Source organism: Electrophorus electricus, chromosome 15 (genome assembly GCF_041902795.1).
Source record: "Electrophorus electricus isolate QZ-2024a chromosome 15, ASM4190279v1, whole genome shotgun sequence".
In the NCBI taxonomy this organism is placed as follows: Eukaryota; Metazoa; Chordata; class Actinopteri; order Gymnotiformes; family Gymnotidae; genus Electrophorus; species Electrophorus electricus.
This window is the reverse complement of record NC_137511.1, coordinates 11,105,001-11,122,500: the sequence shown is the minus strand read 5'-3', so window position 1 is coordinate 11,122,500 and position 17,500 is coordinate 11,105,001. Positions and strand designations below refer to the sequence as shown.

Below are 17,500 nucleotides of genomic sequence, written 5' to 3'. Positions count from 1 at the left end.
GAGGTGAAGAATGTGGACGCAGCGATTTGCAGGCAAGCACCGTGTTTCCTGTTTCTCCCTCTCTTTCTCTCCATTCCCTCCCTCTCTCTCTCCCCCGTCTCATCTGGGGCAAATTGATGTTTTATCACTGTGTCCTTGTTTTTCCGGCACATTCTCTCTGTTTCCCCGCACCCCCCAGATCAGCACTCTAATGCTCTCTTCTCCTCTTTCTCACTTTCACTTGCATGTTGAATGGGTGGGGTGGCACATGGAGGACAAGTGGCCTTTGTGCACTGCTCCAAGGAGTGTGTGGGGAGGTGTGGGTGGGTGTGGATGTGGGTGGGTCTGAGTAGGTGTGGGTGTGTGTGGGTGGGTGGGGGTTTAAAGTGCTGCCAGCCAAAAGGTCTTATGCTTCCTCCATGACTACCTCCTGCAAGTTCCATGTGGATACTTTTTGTGTGTGAAAGAGAGAAAGACAGCTGAGGTAATTGGTATGCTTTTGGATGTGTTCCAGTTAGTAAAAGAGTAAACTCAAAGGATAAACATAAACATCAGTTATTTCTGACAGAACATCTGCATTTTGTGTGTGCGCACGCGTGTGTGCACATGTTGAAATCTGCACAATTTTCCTCTGCTGTTAGTAGTATGGTGTTGGCTCAAGTTTGGATTACTTTTTAATTTAGAAATTTGGATAGACAGCATGTTGCCTTAAGTCCTCGGAGTTGGCACTATGAGACTCAATAGTACACACACACACACGTACACACGCACACAGCCTATTAAAGTATATGGTAGTATGGTAAACTCAGTTGAATACTTAGATCCATATTTTGTTTATAGTTTCACATATATATATATTCTTAGTTTGTTTCTAGGAGCTTTAATCCTGAAGAAGCGTGGTTCTCATAAGCTCAGTCCATCTTGCTGAGTTTCCTCTGTTTCGAGCCACACATCCCCAGACCAGCAGTGATCCTTCCTCCTGTTAGAAGGGGCCACTCTGGGACCTGGGCCCTTCCCAGGCTTGCCACAGTTATGTGTGTCTGGAAGACCAGGAAAACCAAACTGCCTGGGTCCTCATTCCCTTCCTCCCTGTCCTTTGCACTGCTAGCCAATCATAGCCATTTCCTAGGTGAGACGTATCTATATAATAGTCAGCGCCTTTCTCTACATGTGTTCCGCTGGCCTGTAGCCTTGTGGGAGCACCAGTTTAAAACCTGACAGCTACTTGGGTTTTGGTGGAACTGTGCATTAGGTTGGTGACTGTTGAACAACTGGTAACAGGTAACACTGGACAACCAACTGGATCAAATTAAATTTAAAAAATGGACAAATACTTGGCAAAACAGTGTCACCTTGTAAAGGCTGTCAGTGATATCCAGATTCCTGACTGTGGCTGTCAGGTTCAGTGATATCCAGATTCTTGACTGTGACAAATAGAAACAAATAGAAATGCGTTACTGTCTATGTATACTAGATTGATTTTCTGATGATCTAATCTTAAGTGTCTGTCGATTTTGTAAATAGTTTCTTGTGTAAACTGTACCAACTTTCCAGCTAAATTGTCTACTTGGAGTCGTGAGTGCTCCTCTTACTGCACTGCAGAAATCGGTCATATTACACTACATTAGCTGTAGCATGGGCTGCAACACAAGTTGATCTCTTACAATAATTTATATAAATAGATTACACTGCATTGATTATTAAATTATTGCTTTTCATTTTTTGCTGTGTAAATAATATGAGCTTCAATTCTTTGTGCAGGTTACCAGACAACTGTTAAAAGAGGTCAAAGGAAATCCTCATTACTTCATTTCTTTAGTTTAAAATAAGTTTATCTTTGGATTGTTGTTAATTGCTGGTTGGCATGGCAACTGCATCTTTGCCCAACCTGTTGTCATGAAGGGAGTCACAGGGCAACTGTAACCTGTAGTTGCTAGGTAACCTTCAGCAGCAGTTAAAAGGAAGGGACGATTGGAGACTGTAGTTGAATAAGAAAGAGCGCAAGAGCAAGAGAGAGAGTTTGTGTGTGTGGCTCTTTGGTAAAAGCTGTGGAAATCCAAAGACACAAAGGAGAGCAGAGAGTTGGACATGTGAAGGAGAGACTGGTAGTTTATGCTGTCAGAGGCAAAATTGCCAGCAGGTGCATGATGCATGTAGACAGGTGTGTGGAAAACACACACACACACACACACACACACACAGGTTTGTAGTGGTCAGTTTTGTGCATTTATGAATGTCCATGTGGGTGTGTGTGTGAGTACATATTTGGCCTCCACTGTTCTACACACAGAGCCTGAGTGCAGGGTCACAGCAGCATTATGGCCCCTACCACACATACTCACCCCACCTCCCCTACTAACTCCCACTACACCTGCTCACCCCCCACCTCCCCTACTAACCCCCACTAACCCTACTCACCCCCCAGCTCCCCAACTCCCCTGCACTCACCCCACCTCCCCTACTAACTCCCACTAACCCTACTCACCCCCCACCTCCCCAACTCCCCCGCACTCACCCCACCTCCCCTACTAACTCCCACTAACCCTACTCACCCCCCACCTCCCCAACTCCTCCGCACTCACCCCACCTCCCCTACTAACTCCCACTAACCCTACTCACCCCCCAGCTCCCCAACTCCCCTGCACTCACCCCACCTCCCCTACTAACTCCCACTAACCCTACTCACCCCCCACCTCCCCAACTCCCCCGCACTCACCCCACCTCCCCTACTAACTCCCACTAACCCTACTCACCCCCCACCTCCCCAACTCCTCCGCACTCACCCCACCTCCCCTACTAACTCCCACTAACCCTACTCACCCCCCACCTCCCCCGCACTCACCCCACCTCCCCTACTAACTCCCACTAACCCTACTCACCCCCCCACCTCCCCAACTCCTCCGCACTCACCCCACCTCCCCTACTAACTCCCACTAACCCTACTCACCCCCCCACCTCCCCAACTCCTCCGCACTCACCCCACCTCCCCTACTAACTCCCACTAACCCTACTCACCCCCCAACTCCCCAACTCCCCCGCACTCACCCCACCTCCCCTACTAACTCCCACTAACCCTACTCACCCACAACCTCCCCTACTCAGCCATACCACCATCATCTGTACTCAACCCACCACCCCTACCAAACCCACATACTCTACCCTACTTACCCCTACTCACCCCATCACACATACTCACTACCCCCACCCACACCCACACTTATTGCCACTTTCCACAAGCACTCCTACCACTTTTACTCACCCGTGCTCACACCTACTCTACTCTAGCTACAGAAAACAGGCGCTCGATTCTCTCTCTCTCTCTACCTTACACTCTGTCTCCCTCTGTATCTCTCTTACTCTCTGTATGTCTTTCTCTCTTTTTCTCTCTCACGTGTGAATTGATCTGTGAATTGATTGATTTGATTGTCTCTCCTTCTGAGGTTAAGGTGGGATAATCTCTGATGGGCAATGTTGAATGGAGATGGGATGGAGATTTTAAAAAGTGAAAGAAGTGTGTGTGTGTGTGTGTGTGTGTGTGTGTGTGTGTGTGTGTGAGAGAGATACACAAAGCACAAGACAGTAAACTGAATATTTAATATATTATAGGGAGTCTACAGTGAGAATAGCGTCCTATCAGAAGAACTATTTATTAAGGAGGTACTTCATCAACACTGATAGACCTACAGCAGTGCATGTGAATACACAGATAAATAGATAAATATTTACACAGGGTTCAATGTGAAATTGGCACAGCTTTCATCAGTAGGAACAGAAATGTAAGGTTCAGTTAAAACACTAGCTACAGTCTGGGGTTTTGTCCTTCCCTCCAAGCTGGTGTCAGTAATATTAGTGTGGAGTGATTGGCACTGCTAGCTCCACCCTAGCCCACCCCTTCTCTCTCCTCTCTTTCTTATATAGACTTCTAGCACAATTGAGAGAGAGAGAGAGAGAGAGAGAGAGAGAGAGATTTCTCATGACTCCCGGCGCAGAAGTCAGTTCATCACAGAGCTGCTGATAGACAGTGAAGCTATCACTATGACAACAGTATCCTTCCACCAGCTGCTGTGTGGAAGCTCTGTACAGATGACCTCACATTGCAGACATGCTTTTATCATCTCACCACTTCTCTGTTTGTCTCTGTGTGCGTGTCTTTCTCTGTCTGTCTGTCTGTCTGTCTTTCTCTGTCTCTCTCCACCCTTCTCACTACCATTTTCTATTTTCTCTCTCTCTCTAATTCTGATTGCCTATATCTATCTGTCTATTTTATATAATTCATAGAACTGTGTCTCACATCTTATTCTTGCTGTGTGATGTGATGAAACTCTGAGAAACTGCTGTTTCTCTGAAGAGAAAGGTGAAGCCATTGAGGCAGCTAGCCTGCCTGCTTGTGCTCTGGGGTAGACTGTGTGCTGCTCTGTCTGTAGAGCCCCCCTGCTCTGGGGTAGTGCCCTGCTCTGTCTGTAGCCCCCCCTGCTCTGGGGTAGACTGTGTGCTGCTCTGTCTGTAGAGCCCCCCTGCTCTGGGGTAGACAGTGCCCTGCTCTGTTTGTAGAGCCCCCCTGCTCTGGGGTAGTGCCCTGCTCTGTCTGTAGAGCCCCCCTGCTCTGGGGTAGTGCCCTGCTCTGTTTGTAGAGCCCCCCTGCTCTGGGGTAGTGCCCTGCTCTGTCTGTAGAGCCCCCCTGCTCTGGGGTAGACAGTGCCCTGCTGTGTCTGTAGCCCCCCTGCTCTGGGGTAGTGCCCTGCTCTGTTTGTAGAGCCCCCCTGCTCTGGGGTAGACAGTGCCCTGCTCTGTCTGTAGAGCCCCCCTGCTCTGGGGTAGACGGTGTGCTGCTCTGTCTGTAGAGCAGCTTTGTAAAGGCAGGCCTTGTTCTTCTGAAGGAGCACACCTAGATCCCACTTCTCCTGAAGTAACAGAGCAGCTGCCCAAACAGATCGGCTACCACAGCAAAGGTGTCAAAGCACCACAGGAGAGGAGATATTAATGACCACTTTTAATGGCCTAATGTCTAATTAGAGCATGTTGAAAACATTTTACATAATTTTGCACCTGTATGTGTGCATACTCTTAGCTGGATAAGAAAAAACACACAAATCCATCCCAAGAGATTTTCTCAGTATGACATTAATATTGATGTTTTGCTGTCTTTAACATTGTATGAAGCTCAGTGTGTAAATGACTGTGTCTTTCTCCCGTGTGACATGTTTCTCTGCTACATGAACCTAATTGGGGCACCTGTGTCTTCGTTCTGGTATGTGGGTGTGGGTGTGTCTACATGACTCTACAGTGCTTGAGGAAGTGTTCTAAATGACATTCACTCTGTTTTTCATGTCACAATCTTTCTGCACTGATGCATATGTACTAATAAACAAAAGATTTTCATATGCACAGTGTAATGGTGTGTATTATGTGGTGTTACTGTTATCTTGCTTAGATGTGTTGCTATATTTTGACTGTAACCACCCCTCCAGACAGGAGCTGATTGACTACACTCACTGTCAGTGTGACAGGCTTTAATGTGGAGCAATAAGTGAAGGACAGCTAGGTAGCTCTGCGCGCGTGTGCGTGCGTGCGTGCGTGTGTGTGTGTATTTTTGCCTTAGGAGTAGATGATAGGATGAGGAAGATTCCATTAAATGAGTGTGTCTTAATCCAGTACTAAACCAACCTTAATGGTCTATTGAAGTGTGTGTGTGTGTGTGTGTGTGTGTGTGTGTGTGTGTGTGTGTGTGTGTGTGTGTGTGTGTGTGTGTGTGAGACACACATTTATTGATTCGACCTTTGTTGACTTATTGAGTGAAATGTTTTGCGTGCATGTGTGTGAGCGTGTGGATGTGTGTGAGCGTGTGGATGTGTGTGTGTGTGTGTGAGCGTGTGGATGTGTCGGGAAGTGACTCTTCATCCCTTTCTCAGGGATTCTCTTGCCAGATCTCTCACTCTTAAGTCATTCTATCACTGTTGCTAGTAATTGCTCTGTTTAGGTGCACTGCCTTTAATCACACCCTGAACGTTCTCTTTGTGCCTCATAAACGTAGGACTTAATCACACACATCTATTACTTCTGACTGTCTCTCCAAGTGTCCCCTTAGTGTGTGTGCTCCTACAGGACATAGCATTATTAGTTTATAGCTCACATAAGGGTTTCTGCAGTCCTTGAGGCCTATAGCACTGTACAGTTTTGTGTTGGTCTTATCGAAAGCCCAATTATCAAACTGAACCCATCAAAAAAGGGGAAGTAAGTGTGTGAGTGAGTGAGACCTTGAGGACTGAATATACCTGCTGTAGCCCCATTTAACAAGTACTATGGTGGAAGGTTCCGGTAGGAATTTCAATGGAGGCTTTTGCTTAAACCAGAGATGAAGCATCTGCACTGGTAATCCATACGAAAATTAGGTTAGAAATGAACTGTCTGTATGTCTGCCTCTTCCTGGCTCCCTCTCCCAGGTATCAGGCCCCACATCATTAATGGTCCACTGCACCCTCGCCCCCTGGTGGCACTACTGGACGGGCGCGACTGCACAGTGGAGATGCCCATACTCAAAGACCTGGCAACCGTGGCTTTCTGCGATGCACAGTCTACACAGGAGATACACGAAAAGGTACACACACCCTTACCGTACCAATTCATTCTCTCGCTCTCATTCACGCATTAACAAAAACTCCCATATTACACATAAACGCTACAATCTCTTGTCCCACACACAGTCTTCCACATGTAACTCACACACTCACATAACTCACATGTATACGCTACACCCACATTCTCACACTCAGATACTCACTATATGGACAAACGTTCTTCATCCAGAAGAGCATTTGTGAGGTCAGACACTGATGTTGGACAAGAGGACCTGGTTCATAATATACGTTATAGTTCATCCCAAAGGCATTCACTGGGGTTGTGGTCAAGGTACTGTGCAGTAAACCACGCAAGTTCTTCCATACCACACTCACCCAGTCATGCCTTTATGAACCTTGTTTTGTGCATCCAAACTGTACTTACAACGTTGGAAGCATACAATTGTCCAAAATGTCTTGGTATGCTGAAGCATTAAGATTTGCCTTCACTTGAACTAAGGAGCCTAGACCAGCACCTGAAAAAAACCAACAACCCCATAGTATTATCCCTCCTCCACCATACTTTACAGTTGCCACAATGCAGTCAGGCAGGTTAATGTTCTCCAGGCATTCTCCAAACCCAGACTCGTCCATCAGACTGCCAGATAAGAAGTGTGATTCTTTACTCCACAGAACACGTTTCCACTGATCCAGAGTCCAGTGTCAGCGTGCTTAACACCACTCCATCCATTGCTTGGCATTGTGCTTGGTGATGTAAGGCTTGCATGCAGGTGCTCGGTCAGGGTAACCCCTACCATGAAGTTCCTGTTGCACAGTTCTTGTGTTGATGCGAAGCCAGAAGAGGTTTGGAACTGTGCAGTTACTAAGTCAACAGAGTGTGACTTTTACATGCTATGCACCTCAGCTACCCTGCTCTGTAACTTTGTGATCTCTTACTTTGTGACTGAGTTGCTGAGGTTCCTAAATGTGTCCACTTTTCAATAATATCATTCACAGTTGATCATGGAAAATCTAGGAAGGAAGTAATTGTTGCATCAGTCACATTCCTATTACAGTACCACCCTTGAATTCAGTGAGCTCCCTAGAATGACATATGTTTGTAAAGGCAGACTACATGGCTGGGTGCTTGATTATATACAAAAGGAGTGAATGAGACACCTAAATCTGATGATTAAGAGATGTGTCCCAATATGTCTGTCCATATTGTGTAACGTACACACACAGACACACAATCCCTTTGCCCCACAGTGTGCTCTGTCTCTCTCTCGCTCACTCACATAATATTCACATGAATTGTTTTATTACAAAAAAAGAATGTCTGCTGTTCTCTCACTTCTTTAAAGGTTGACTTCCTGGCTGGCAACCAGACAGTGTGTAATTATCTAGGGTTAACGCTAGCATTAGCACTCAGGTTAGCACTAGCCGTAGCGCTGGTTTATAGCTTGTTAAGCGAGGAGATGCTGGCATTGCTGATGCTGTGGGATGGCCATGGAGCTGCTAAGATCACTGGACTTGTAGGCTTTTAAACTACACAATAAGAGAACTGAGCATTAGCAAAAGAAACCATTCTCCTCAGCCATCAGCAGGGTGTGTGCTAAACATGGAGAGAGAGAAAATGTTTAGAAAGAGTGGTAGGGGCCAAGTGTGGAGTGATTTTTAAAAATCAGAAAGGTGTGATATTATTATATTTCTCTGCTTAGTATTCCCTGATATTTTTGAAATGAAGAATAATACTATGCGTGTCCCTCTTGTGTGACTAGTATGAAACTGTAACCCTCTCTCATTACAGCCACTTACAGAGCAACACAGAGGGTCCGGGGGGGGGACCTTATTTGTGTGTGTGTGTGTGAGTGTGTGTGTGTGTGTGTGTGTGTGTGTGTGTGTGTGTGTGAGAAAGATGTGAACACATCATTGAGTGCAGTGTAACATTTTTAGTTACTATGGTATTAAGGGAGTGGTTTTATATATGCGCACACACGTACACACTCACATTCCTTCAGGCTTATCTAACTAATGTACATGTACATTTATCATTTATACATATACCTGACACACAAGACACACTTATTACATGTTTTATTTGTATTCAAACATATAATAAGTAATCAGTGTGGTGTGTGTACTCATGTGTAACCTTCATTTAGCCGCTTACAAAGCAAAGCAGAAAGCTCCTGTGTGTTTTTTTGAGTGCGTGTGTGGGGGTGGGGCATGTGTGTATGCAACCACCTGAACACTCTACTCGGGAAAGCAACGAATCGGCTCTCTTGATTTCATCCAGCACAGTCACACAAATACAATCAATATGAGGTTAGCAGGATGTGTGCAAGGGCATGCATGCGCACACACACACACACACACACACACACACACATTTAAAAGCTGCCATATAACATTAGCAAAGAGACACATGGACACACCTCACACATCCCACACCCACTCTATCACTCTCCCTTTCTGTCACAGACACCAGAGCACTGTCTGTGTTGTGCACCTCACAGAATAGGTCTGAAGACTCTTCTGAGAATGTGTGTTTGCACATTGCTGTGTGTGTCAGAGAGGGAGAGATGGAGAGAAGGAGAGAGGCAAGTTAGAGCACAGTTTCTATTTCAGGTTTTGACTGTTCAAAAACCATTACACTCAAAACTCATAATGCTGTCCCCTTCACACTCAGTGTGTGTGCATGCCTGCGTGTGTCTTTTACTTTCACTTTTTTATGACTGTCCTTTTGTAGATTCTGGAGTGAGTTATCTCTATCTCATGCTCTCTCTCTCTCTCTCTGTCTTGCATGCTCACACACATACACACACATTCACAAGCGCATGCGTGCACTCACAAATACGCATTCTCTCTGTGCACATATGGCAGACTGTTTGGAAAGACTGATCAAGCTTTTCTGCCATGACATAAGACTTATGGTGTGTTGGAGAACTACATTATCTCAATATGTAGGGAAATATGAAATATGTGTGTGGATTTTGTGTTCCAATTACATTGCAGGTGCTGAATGAAGCAGTCGGAGCGATGATGTATCACACGATCACGCTGACACGCGAGGACCTGGAGAAGTTCAAAGCACTACGCATCATCATTCGCATTGGGAGTGGCTATGACAACATCGACATCAAAGCCGCAGGAGAGCTGGGTACGACCTTTCCCACTGAGGGTGATGGATTAGGCATACGTGTGCTAATTCATAATCGTTACTACAACACTGAAAACCAGGGCTTACCTCTTAAAATGGAGCATTTCAGATTGTACGGTATAAAGTAAGGGTCATTTCAAATCATATAGCAGAAATTCTGGTCTAGTTCTGTTGAGAGAAAGTAAAACATTGCTATTATTTCATTTTCTTATGCATTTAAGTGATATATATGACGAAATCAGTCATCTGGAGTTTTAGATGCCTCAATATTGCAGTAGCCTAGACACTAGCTGGGTTTACATGCACTTTGTTTTAAAATTTAAATCATTCAAATTGAAGATTTTGGCCGAAGTGTTTACATGGGATGTGCTCTAATACAGTTTGGTGTTTACAGTTGTGTGATGTGCACAGAGTTAGACTGAACTGAATGATTGTGTACTGTAGGCACCATAAGGCTCATATGAAACCTGTCAACACAGGCTCTGATGGAAATACTAATATCCAGTTCTTTAAGGGTTTGAATCATTAACAAGCTCTTGGTATAGGTGCAGGTAAACTTGTAATCCGCCATTTTGAGAACTGTACATCACAGGTACAGGGGCGGGGTTTGATTGGTTTATGAATGGTTTAAAAATCCACTCTGCAAACGATTGAACTGTTAACTGGTTTGGGCCTTTATTATGATTGAGGTGCTTATATGGAGCAATTTTATTTGGTTTTGGCTTTTAACATCAGAATATTAGGCTTAGTGTAAACCCAGCGTATAGTTTGTCCTTGGGACTACAAGTTGAAATCCACTCCATGATGGTTTTAGCATCATCTTAAGATCAAGGTGGACAGTCCAGGCCTTGTGACCCCTCACTCCACATTACTCCACTCTCAACCCACCTGAGCCATGTAATGGTTGGGATAGATATGCCTGGGTTATGAATGGCTGGGTTGGACACACCTGGATTGAGAATGACTAGATTGTAAATGACTGACTGGATTGGAAATGGCTGTTCAGGACAGTTTTTGCCAGTGCTGATTCCAGTTTAGGGCTCTCGTACTCAGTGGCCAGGCTGGACCCATACACACAGTCATCCTGACACACTGAGTCGCCCGGACACGCTGAGGTGATGAAGGGAAATCCTCTGGGCTCTTCTCAGCTGATAGTGCTGCTTCTGTCTTCAAACAGCTTTTTGTGGTGTTGTATCTCACCCTATATGTGTGTTTGTGTGTGTGTGCTACAGGTATTGCTGTGTGTAATATCCCGTCTGCAGCGGTAGAGGAGACGGCGGATTCAACGATGTGTCACATCCTGAACCTGTACAGGAGAAACACTTGGCTGTACCAGGCACTCCGAGAGGGCACGAGGGTCCAGAGTGTGGAGCACGTCCGAGAGGTGGCGTCCGGAGCAGCCCGCATCCGCGGGGAAACCCTCGGCCTGATTGGCTTTGGTAACGAGCGTTCCTTCACTCCTTGCAGCTTCAAATGTGTCTCTCTGTCCCTCTTTTTTTTGTCTCCTTTTGTCTCTCTCTTGCTTTCTTTATCTGGGGTTGTGCTGATCTGCACATTAGGCCATCGACGGTTTGTTTGTATGTGTTTGTTGACGCTGCCGTGTCCTGTGTGCAGGACGGTCGGGACAAGCCGTGGCGGTGCGTGCCAAGGTGTTTGGCTTCAACGTGATCTTCTACGACCCATACCTGCAGGACGGGATGGAGCGCTCTCTGGGCGTTCAGAGGGTTTACACCCTGCAGGACCTGCTGTACCAGAGCGACTGTGTGTCCCTGCACTGCAACCTGAACGAGCACAACCACCACCTCATCAATGACTTCACCATCAAACAGGTAAAGACACACACAGGCACGCACACACACTCCCTCTCAGAATGTACTCATGTCATGTTATCCCTACATAAAAATCTTGGTAACCAACTCCCAAGCATGCACAATAAACCTAATAAGTAATACAGGACTCTAATATGTTTAAACATACACACACACACGCAGCACATACACAAACACATTTGCACAGACATACATTTCACACACATGCAAACACAACTCTAAATGAGCTGTGTAGGGATCTATATATGTGCCAGGAAGTAAGTGTTTGTGTGGGACTGTATACCTATGTGTGTCTATAGAGTGCATGATGTCCTTCTGCAAGGTATCTTAAGTTTAGTGAAGCTAGAAACAAATTCATTCCATTGCTCTGTCAAATGCAATTAGCACCAGCCCACGGCTACAGCAAATATATCAACTCACTGCATAGGGGGAGGTGCAAGTGTGTGTGTGCGTGTGCGTGCGTGACCATGAGTGTACAAGCCTTCTCCACACTGGTAACGTAACATACCCTGCCCCCTATGGGTGACAGAAAATAAATGCTCTATACTCTCTGTCTGCCTTTCAGTCCTTTATCGTTTATCCTCTATCTCTCAAGTGACTTATTTGACTTATTTTTGTTTTTTGTATTGTAGGGCTTAGGCTGATATCTTTAGGTGTAGTTCAACCCAGTTAAACCTTTTTCTGTTCTCTTTGCTCTTATAGTCCAAAGAAATGAATACAGGCACACTGGTGCAGCAGCACACACACCTTGTTGCCAAATCTCAGTAGAAGCCCACAGCATCAGAACACATCTTTGTTCTTACCAGGTGGAGAGAGTAAGAAGGCCAGAGAGAGGGACGCTAATAAGAGTGTGTCTATGTGGGGGTTTTAATGCTTTTCATGCTGTGTGTGTGTGTGTGTGTGTGTGTGTGTGTGTGTGTGTGTGTGTGTGTGTGTGTGCGTGTGCGTGCGTGCGTGCGGGCAGATGCGTCAGGGTGCCTTCCTGGTGAACACAGCTCGAGGTGGGCTGGTAGATGAGAAAGCTTTGGCTCAGGCTCTTAAAGAGGGCAGGATACGTGGAGCTGCCCTTGATGTGCACGAGGCCGAACCTTTCAGGTGTGTACCCCTGCATACATCCTCTACACGTGTTCAAACATACACACATGTATAAAGTCAAACCCTCACATATCCTACATATTTACACTATACCACATACACACATACTAATTGTAATTAGCTAAGCCTAGCTGAGTTTTTGTTGCTTGTTATGCAGTTTGTGAAATTTCCATCTGTCTCCTTGCATGGGTGTGTGGCTGTGTGCATGTAGTTTTGCGCATGGTCCCCTGAAGGATACCCCTAATCTGATCTGCACACCTCACACGGCCTGGTACAGTGAGCAGGCCTCTCTGGAGATGAGAGAGGCAGCCGCTACAGAGATACGCAGAGCCATCACTGGTACACACACACACACACACACACACACACACACACACACATAAGCAGAGCCATCACTGGTACACACACACACACACACACACACACACACACACACACAGATAAACAGAGCCATCCCTGGTATACACACACACACATAAGCAGAGCCATCAATGGCGTAGACACAGACAAACAGATACGCCAAGCCATCACTGGTACACACACACACACACAGATATGCAGAGCCATCACCTCTACACACTTGCACACACACAGAGCCAGCAATGGTGTACACATAGACACACACACACACACACGCAGCATCACATGTGCGCACACAGACGGACATACACACAAATTCTCTCTCTCTCATTCCCTCTCTCTCTCAGGTCGGATTCCAGACAGTCTAAGAAACTGTGTGAATAAAGAGTTTTTTGTTAGCACAGCAACCTGGGGAGTGATGGACCAGCAAGGTGTGCACCCAGAGCTTAATGGCGCTGCCTACAGGTAAATCACAGAATCACAGTGTCTTTGGCCTCTGCTGTATTGCTACCTTTATTCTTTGCTTTGGCATAACATTCTCATCCAAGCAAATTTTGTACAGCTCTGTGTTTATTGTAACTGTGTGTTTTAAACATTTTTTCATGCATATTTGTTCAGTATGACTTCATTACCTCATCATCACCATGGATTTTAGTGTCAAATTTGCCCCAGGTTTGTTTGTTTGTTTGTTTTTCCTAAACACTTAAATAAAAAACAGTACAATACATTGAGTAAAAATGCAGCATTTAGTAGGTGTGTTCCAATCCTGCACTCTTCAGACTCCGCTTTGCAAAGAGGAGGGGCCAGTTCCCTGATGCAGATGAGCCCCAGTCCTGGGCTAATAAAACTCAGCTGATGTTCAGTCTTCAAAGAAACCCTTAAGCACTGAACTTAAAGGAGAATTTCACCCCACAGCCCATTATTTAATGCGAGATCCCAGACCATGAGGACACTGTGGTGGAATAAGAGGAGCATCCCCTCTGCTGTACTAGCAGGAGTTGGAGGCCTGGAGGCTTTGACTCTCACTTAAAGGATTCCAATCTCACACGAAGGGTTTTCAGTGGAACATTCCGTTGAGTTTTGGAAAGCCATTGTGAGGATTCTCCGTAGCCCTGCTCCTGTGCTTTGAGTGACTCATCAACCCAAGCCCCCTCCCAACACCAAACTCTGATTCTCTCTCTCAGCCAAGTGAACCCGAACCTGCAGGCCATCCCTTCTGGTGCCCCCCAAGACAAAATCAATGCCTAAAACACCAGCAGGTAAATACAGTCAAGCACAGTGGGACTGTCTACCCAGAACCCCTTTCCCTGTTGCTTACACTCTCTCTGTCCCTCTCTCTCCTCCCATAGAGTTATAAACCAGCCAGCTGTGTTTCTGTGGAGTTATTAACTAACCAATCACACATCTACAGAGATTTCAACCTGCCAATCACACTCCAATAAACCTGGAGCAAGAGAACAAGAACAAAGCAGTCATGCTCTTGTGCATTTATATACCATCCAGTTATGCTCCTGTAGAGTTGTGTACTAGCCAGTCATTGAGGATCTTAATACAGTCCCTTCTTTAGTGACTCCATTTGTTTATTTTCAGTAGCCAGTTTCCTTTTACCTTTTAAAATGTGCTGATTCTAGAAGTCCATGACTGACTAGCCACACCCCTGGTTTTCTAACTCTGTGGTTGTTCCTCTTCCTGGCAGCGATGAATACTAAAACCCCTCACCCCCTCACTAACCCAGCCCTCCATCCTGTCTACACACACACACACACACACACACGCGCACGCACACACACGCGTACACGTGCACACACACACACACACACACACACACACACACACACACACACGCGCGTGCGTGCTCTGGGTCAGGTTCTGACTGATTACTGGGATGGTGCTGCCCCTCCTAGTCAGTGTTTTATAGCAGATGGCACTTGACAGACAAATTAGACTTTGTTCAGAGATGTTTACATACTGTCTCTTCAAGTATTCTTTAGAGCTGTTTTACAAGTTCACTCTCTTGCATTTCTGGTGTTTTTATATTCATCTCTCGTTGTTGCCCTCCTTTCTCTAGCTTCTGTTCTTTGTTTCTCCATCTCCCATCAGCATTAGCACACTGCGAGCATGTGTGCAGTCATGTCTGAGTGCCAGTGTGCGGGTGTACATCCATGCACATAGCGTGTGTGCACACATGCGTTTTGTGTGGGTGGGCGCGTGCATGCGTTGTGTGTTCATGAAGATGCTCTTGCTGCAGCCCTTTTTCCTCTGTTGTATTTTTCTGAACTTTTGCTTTGATTTAAATTGCTGAGGAGTCACTCTGATGTGTTTGGTTGGAGAGGTTTGGTGAAGCCCTTTTTTAAGCTCTGCTGCTCCCTGCCAGAACACAGTCAGAAACACCATCACACTCAGCAAACACGCTTACGTCTCATCCATCTGATTCTGACCTAAGCTTGACCTTTGACCTGTCTCTGTTTAGGTTTCCACCGGGCATGGTTGGGGTGGCACCAGGGGGCATCCCAGGGGCATTGGAGGGCATGGGCCCAGGCGGTGTGCCCATCCCCCACTCACTCCCTTCGGGCACACACCCCACCCAGGTCCCCTCTCCTAACCAACCATCCAAACACGGGGAGAGCAGAGAGCATCTAACAGAGCAATAGCACCATGACCATACTCACACACACACACACACACACACACACACACACACGCTCATGTAGCACATACACACCTGCAGACAAATGCACAACCTCTTAAAAACATGTACATTTAGACGTACTTTATTACAGGTATATTTTGACACACCTATACACACACAAACACAGGAGCCATCGTCATGCCAATATGTTTCCCAGTATCTTTCCAATGAAATCACCCATCTTCCGGGACCAAGAGACTTCTCTCTCTCTCACACACACATTCAAACACATGCCGCACACAAACATACTTGCATACATACACATTACAGCTCAACAGGACTGCTTAACACAAGACTTAATACTCTTTTGTTTGTTTGTTTGTTTGATAAGCTTGTTCAGTACATTTCTTTTTTCCTCTCTTTGCTTGTGGCTCAGAAGAGATCGCAGTTGTAAGGCATGGATGAAACAAAGCCCTCCCTCTCAATTCATGCCTCACTGGATAAACCACGTTTCCTTGCACCATTCTGAGAGCGCTGACAAACCACCACTTAATGTGCTTACTAGTCCACTCACTACCCGAGTTCTGCCCTTCTCACTGATCCCACCCACTTTCCTTTTGTTGGTTTGAAGTGTTTTTTTTCCTTATTTTAAGCCCTTTAAAGAATATTTTCAGTGTGGAAGAATAAAATAAAAGTCGTGGTTATAAAATATATCTATATATCTATATATATATATATATATATTTATCAGACAACAGACAAAGGAAAACGTTAACCCTCTCTTGGCCACACCTACCAACACACCCATCCTTTACATGATTGACAGTTGAACAGTCATCCTCATCATGTACAGACTTTTTAAGAAGTGGAATGCCAGATGATATATTGACTGATCCTGTGTGCGTGTGGGGGGGGGGGGGGGGGGGGGGGGGGGGGAAAGCGAGGGAGAGAGCAAGAGAGAGAGACAAATGTTGACCAAATAAAAGACATTTCCATAGCTGGAAATGGACTGTCTTCTAACACTTTCTCACTCAAGGATGCTTGTGGGCAGATACACAGATGAGCGCGTGCATGTGCCCGTGCGTGCACACACACACACACACACACACACACACACACACACAAAAAGAGTGACAGCAGTGGGACCAGTCAAACATACTCTCCTGGGTCAGTGAGAGGTCCGCCAACACTGACAGCAGCAACCCGCCCAGCGATGTGGATACACAGCAGAAGCATCACTGTTTTTTGTCTTTTTGTTGTTGAGTGAGATGAGCTGTGGGGAGCAGAGGAAGCCTGCGACATGCTGGACCCGCTCGCTCACTCCTGCGCTCCTCCCCAGACTCCCTCGCTGCCTCCACAATCACGCCGCTCATGTTTTTGCTCTGGTTTTTTTTCCGACTCTCACCCACCTGTAGAGAGCCATTTAGTATAAAGTGTTCAGTGAAGCTGCCTGTGAGCCTTCTATGTGTCCAGGACTAATTAAAATCACCTTCTGCATCATTGTTGATGTTTTGGAACAACAAAAAAAAAAAAAAGACGCTTTTTCAATGAAGGCTCGCAAATTCTCTGGGGCTTTTTTGGTCCCGTGTGGCCAAGACTAGATCTCCGCGCATTTCATTTGTCCACTCCCTCCCCCTCCCTGGTATTGCTGGACACCAGAAGGAAGTGGAAAGATTTAAAGGGTTTGAAGCGTTAATGCAAACTTCATTCCTCAATGACTCAGGAAAAAAAAAAAAAAAAAAAAACCACAAATACCATTTTTTGCAGATGTTTTTCCCCAAAACTTTTGTGTGACAAAAAAAGGAAAAAAAAAAATAGACAAGTTAACATAAGTGCGGTAGTCTGACTGTTCTCCCCTCGCTCTCTCCCGCCCTGTTGTGGTATTTTTATA

General features: G+C 45.8%; 1 protein-coding gene across 3 annotated transcripts in view; it reads left to right on the top strand.

The window, feature by feature from the left end:
- The window catches only part of LOC113581562 (C-terminal-binding protein 2), a 74,121-nt gene that overhangs the window by 56,175 nt on the left and 446 nt on the right, over nt 1-17,500 (top strand). For 2 of the 3 annotated variants that reach the window (XM_027016782.3, XM_081697484.1), the window contains 8 exons: nt 6,420-6,574; nt 9,552-9,696; nt 10,929-11,135; nt 11,311-11,525; nt 12,490-12,620; nt 12,832-12,959; nt 13,328-13,445; nt 15,451-17,500. The exon at nt 15,451-17,500 is cut by the window's right edge and continues 446 nt beyond it. In XM_027016782.3, coding sequence (XP_026872583.2) covers nt 6,420-6,574; nt 9,552-9,696; nt 10,929-11,135; nt 11,311-11,525; nt 12,490-12,620; nt 12,832-12,959; nt 13,328-13,445; nt 15,451-15,631 — 1,280 coding nt within the window. In that variant the 3' untranslated portion in view covers nt 15,632-17,500. Of the gene's footprint in view, nt 33-6,419; nt 6,575-9,551; nt 9,697-10,928; nt 11,136-11,310; nt 11,526-12,489; nt 12,621-12,831; nt 12,960-13,327; nt 13,446-15,450 lie in introns of all 3 variants that reach the window. The other variant, XM_027016784.3, reaches the window with a different exon arrangement.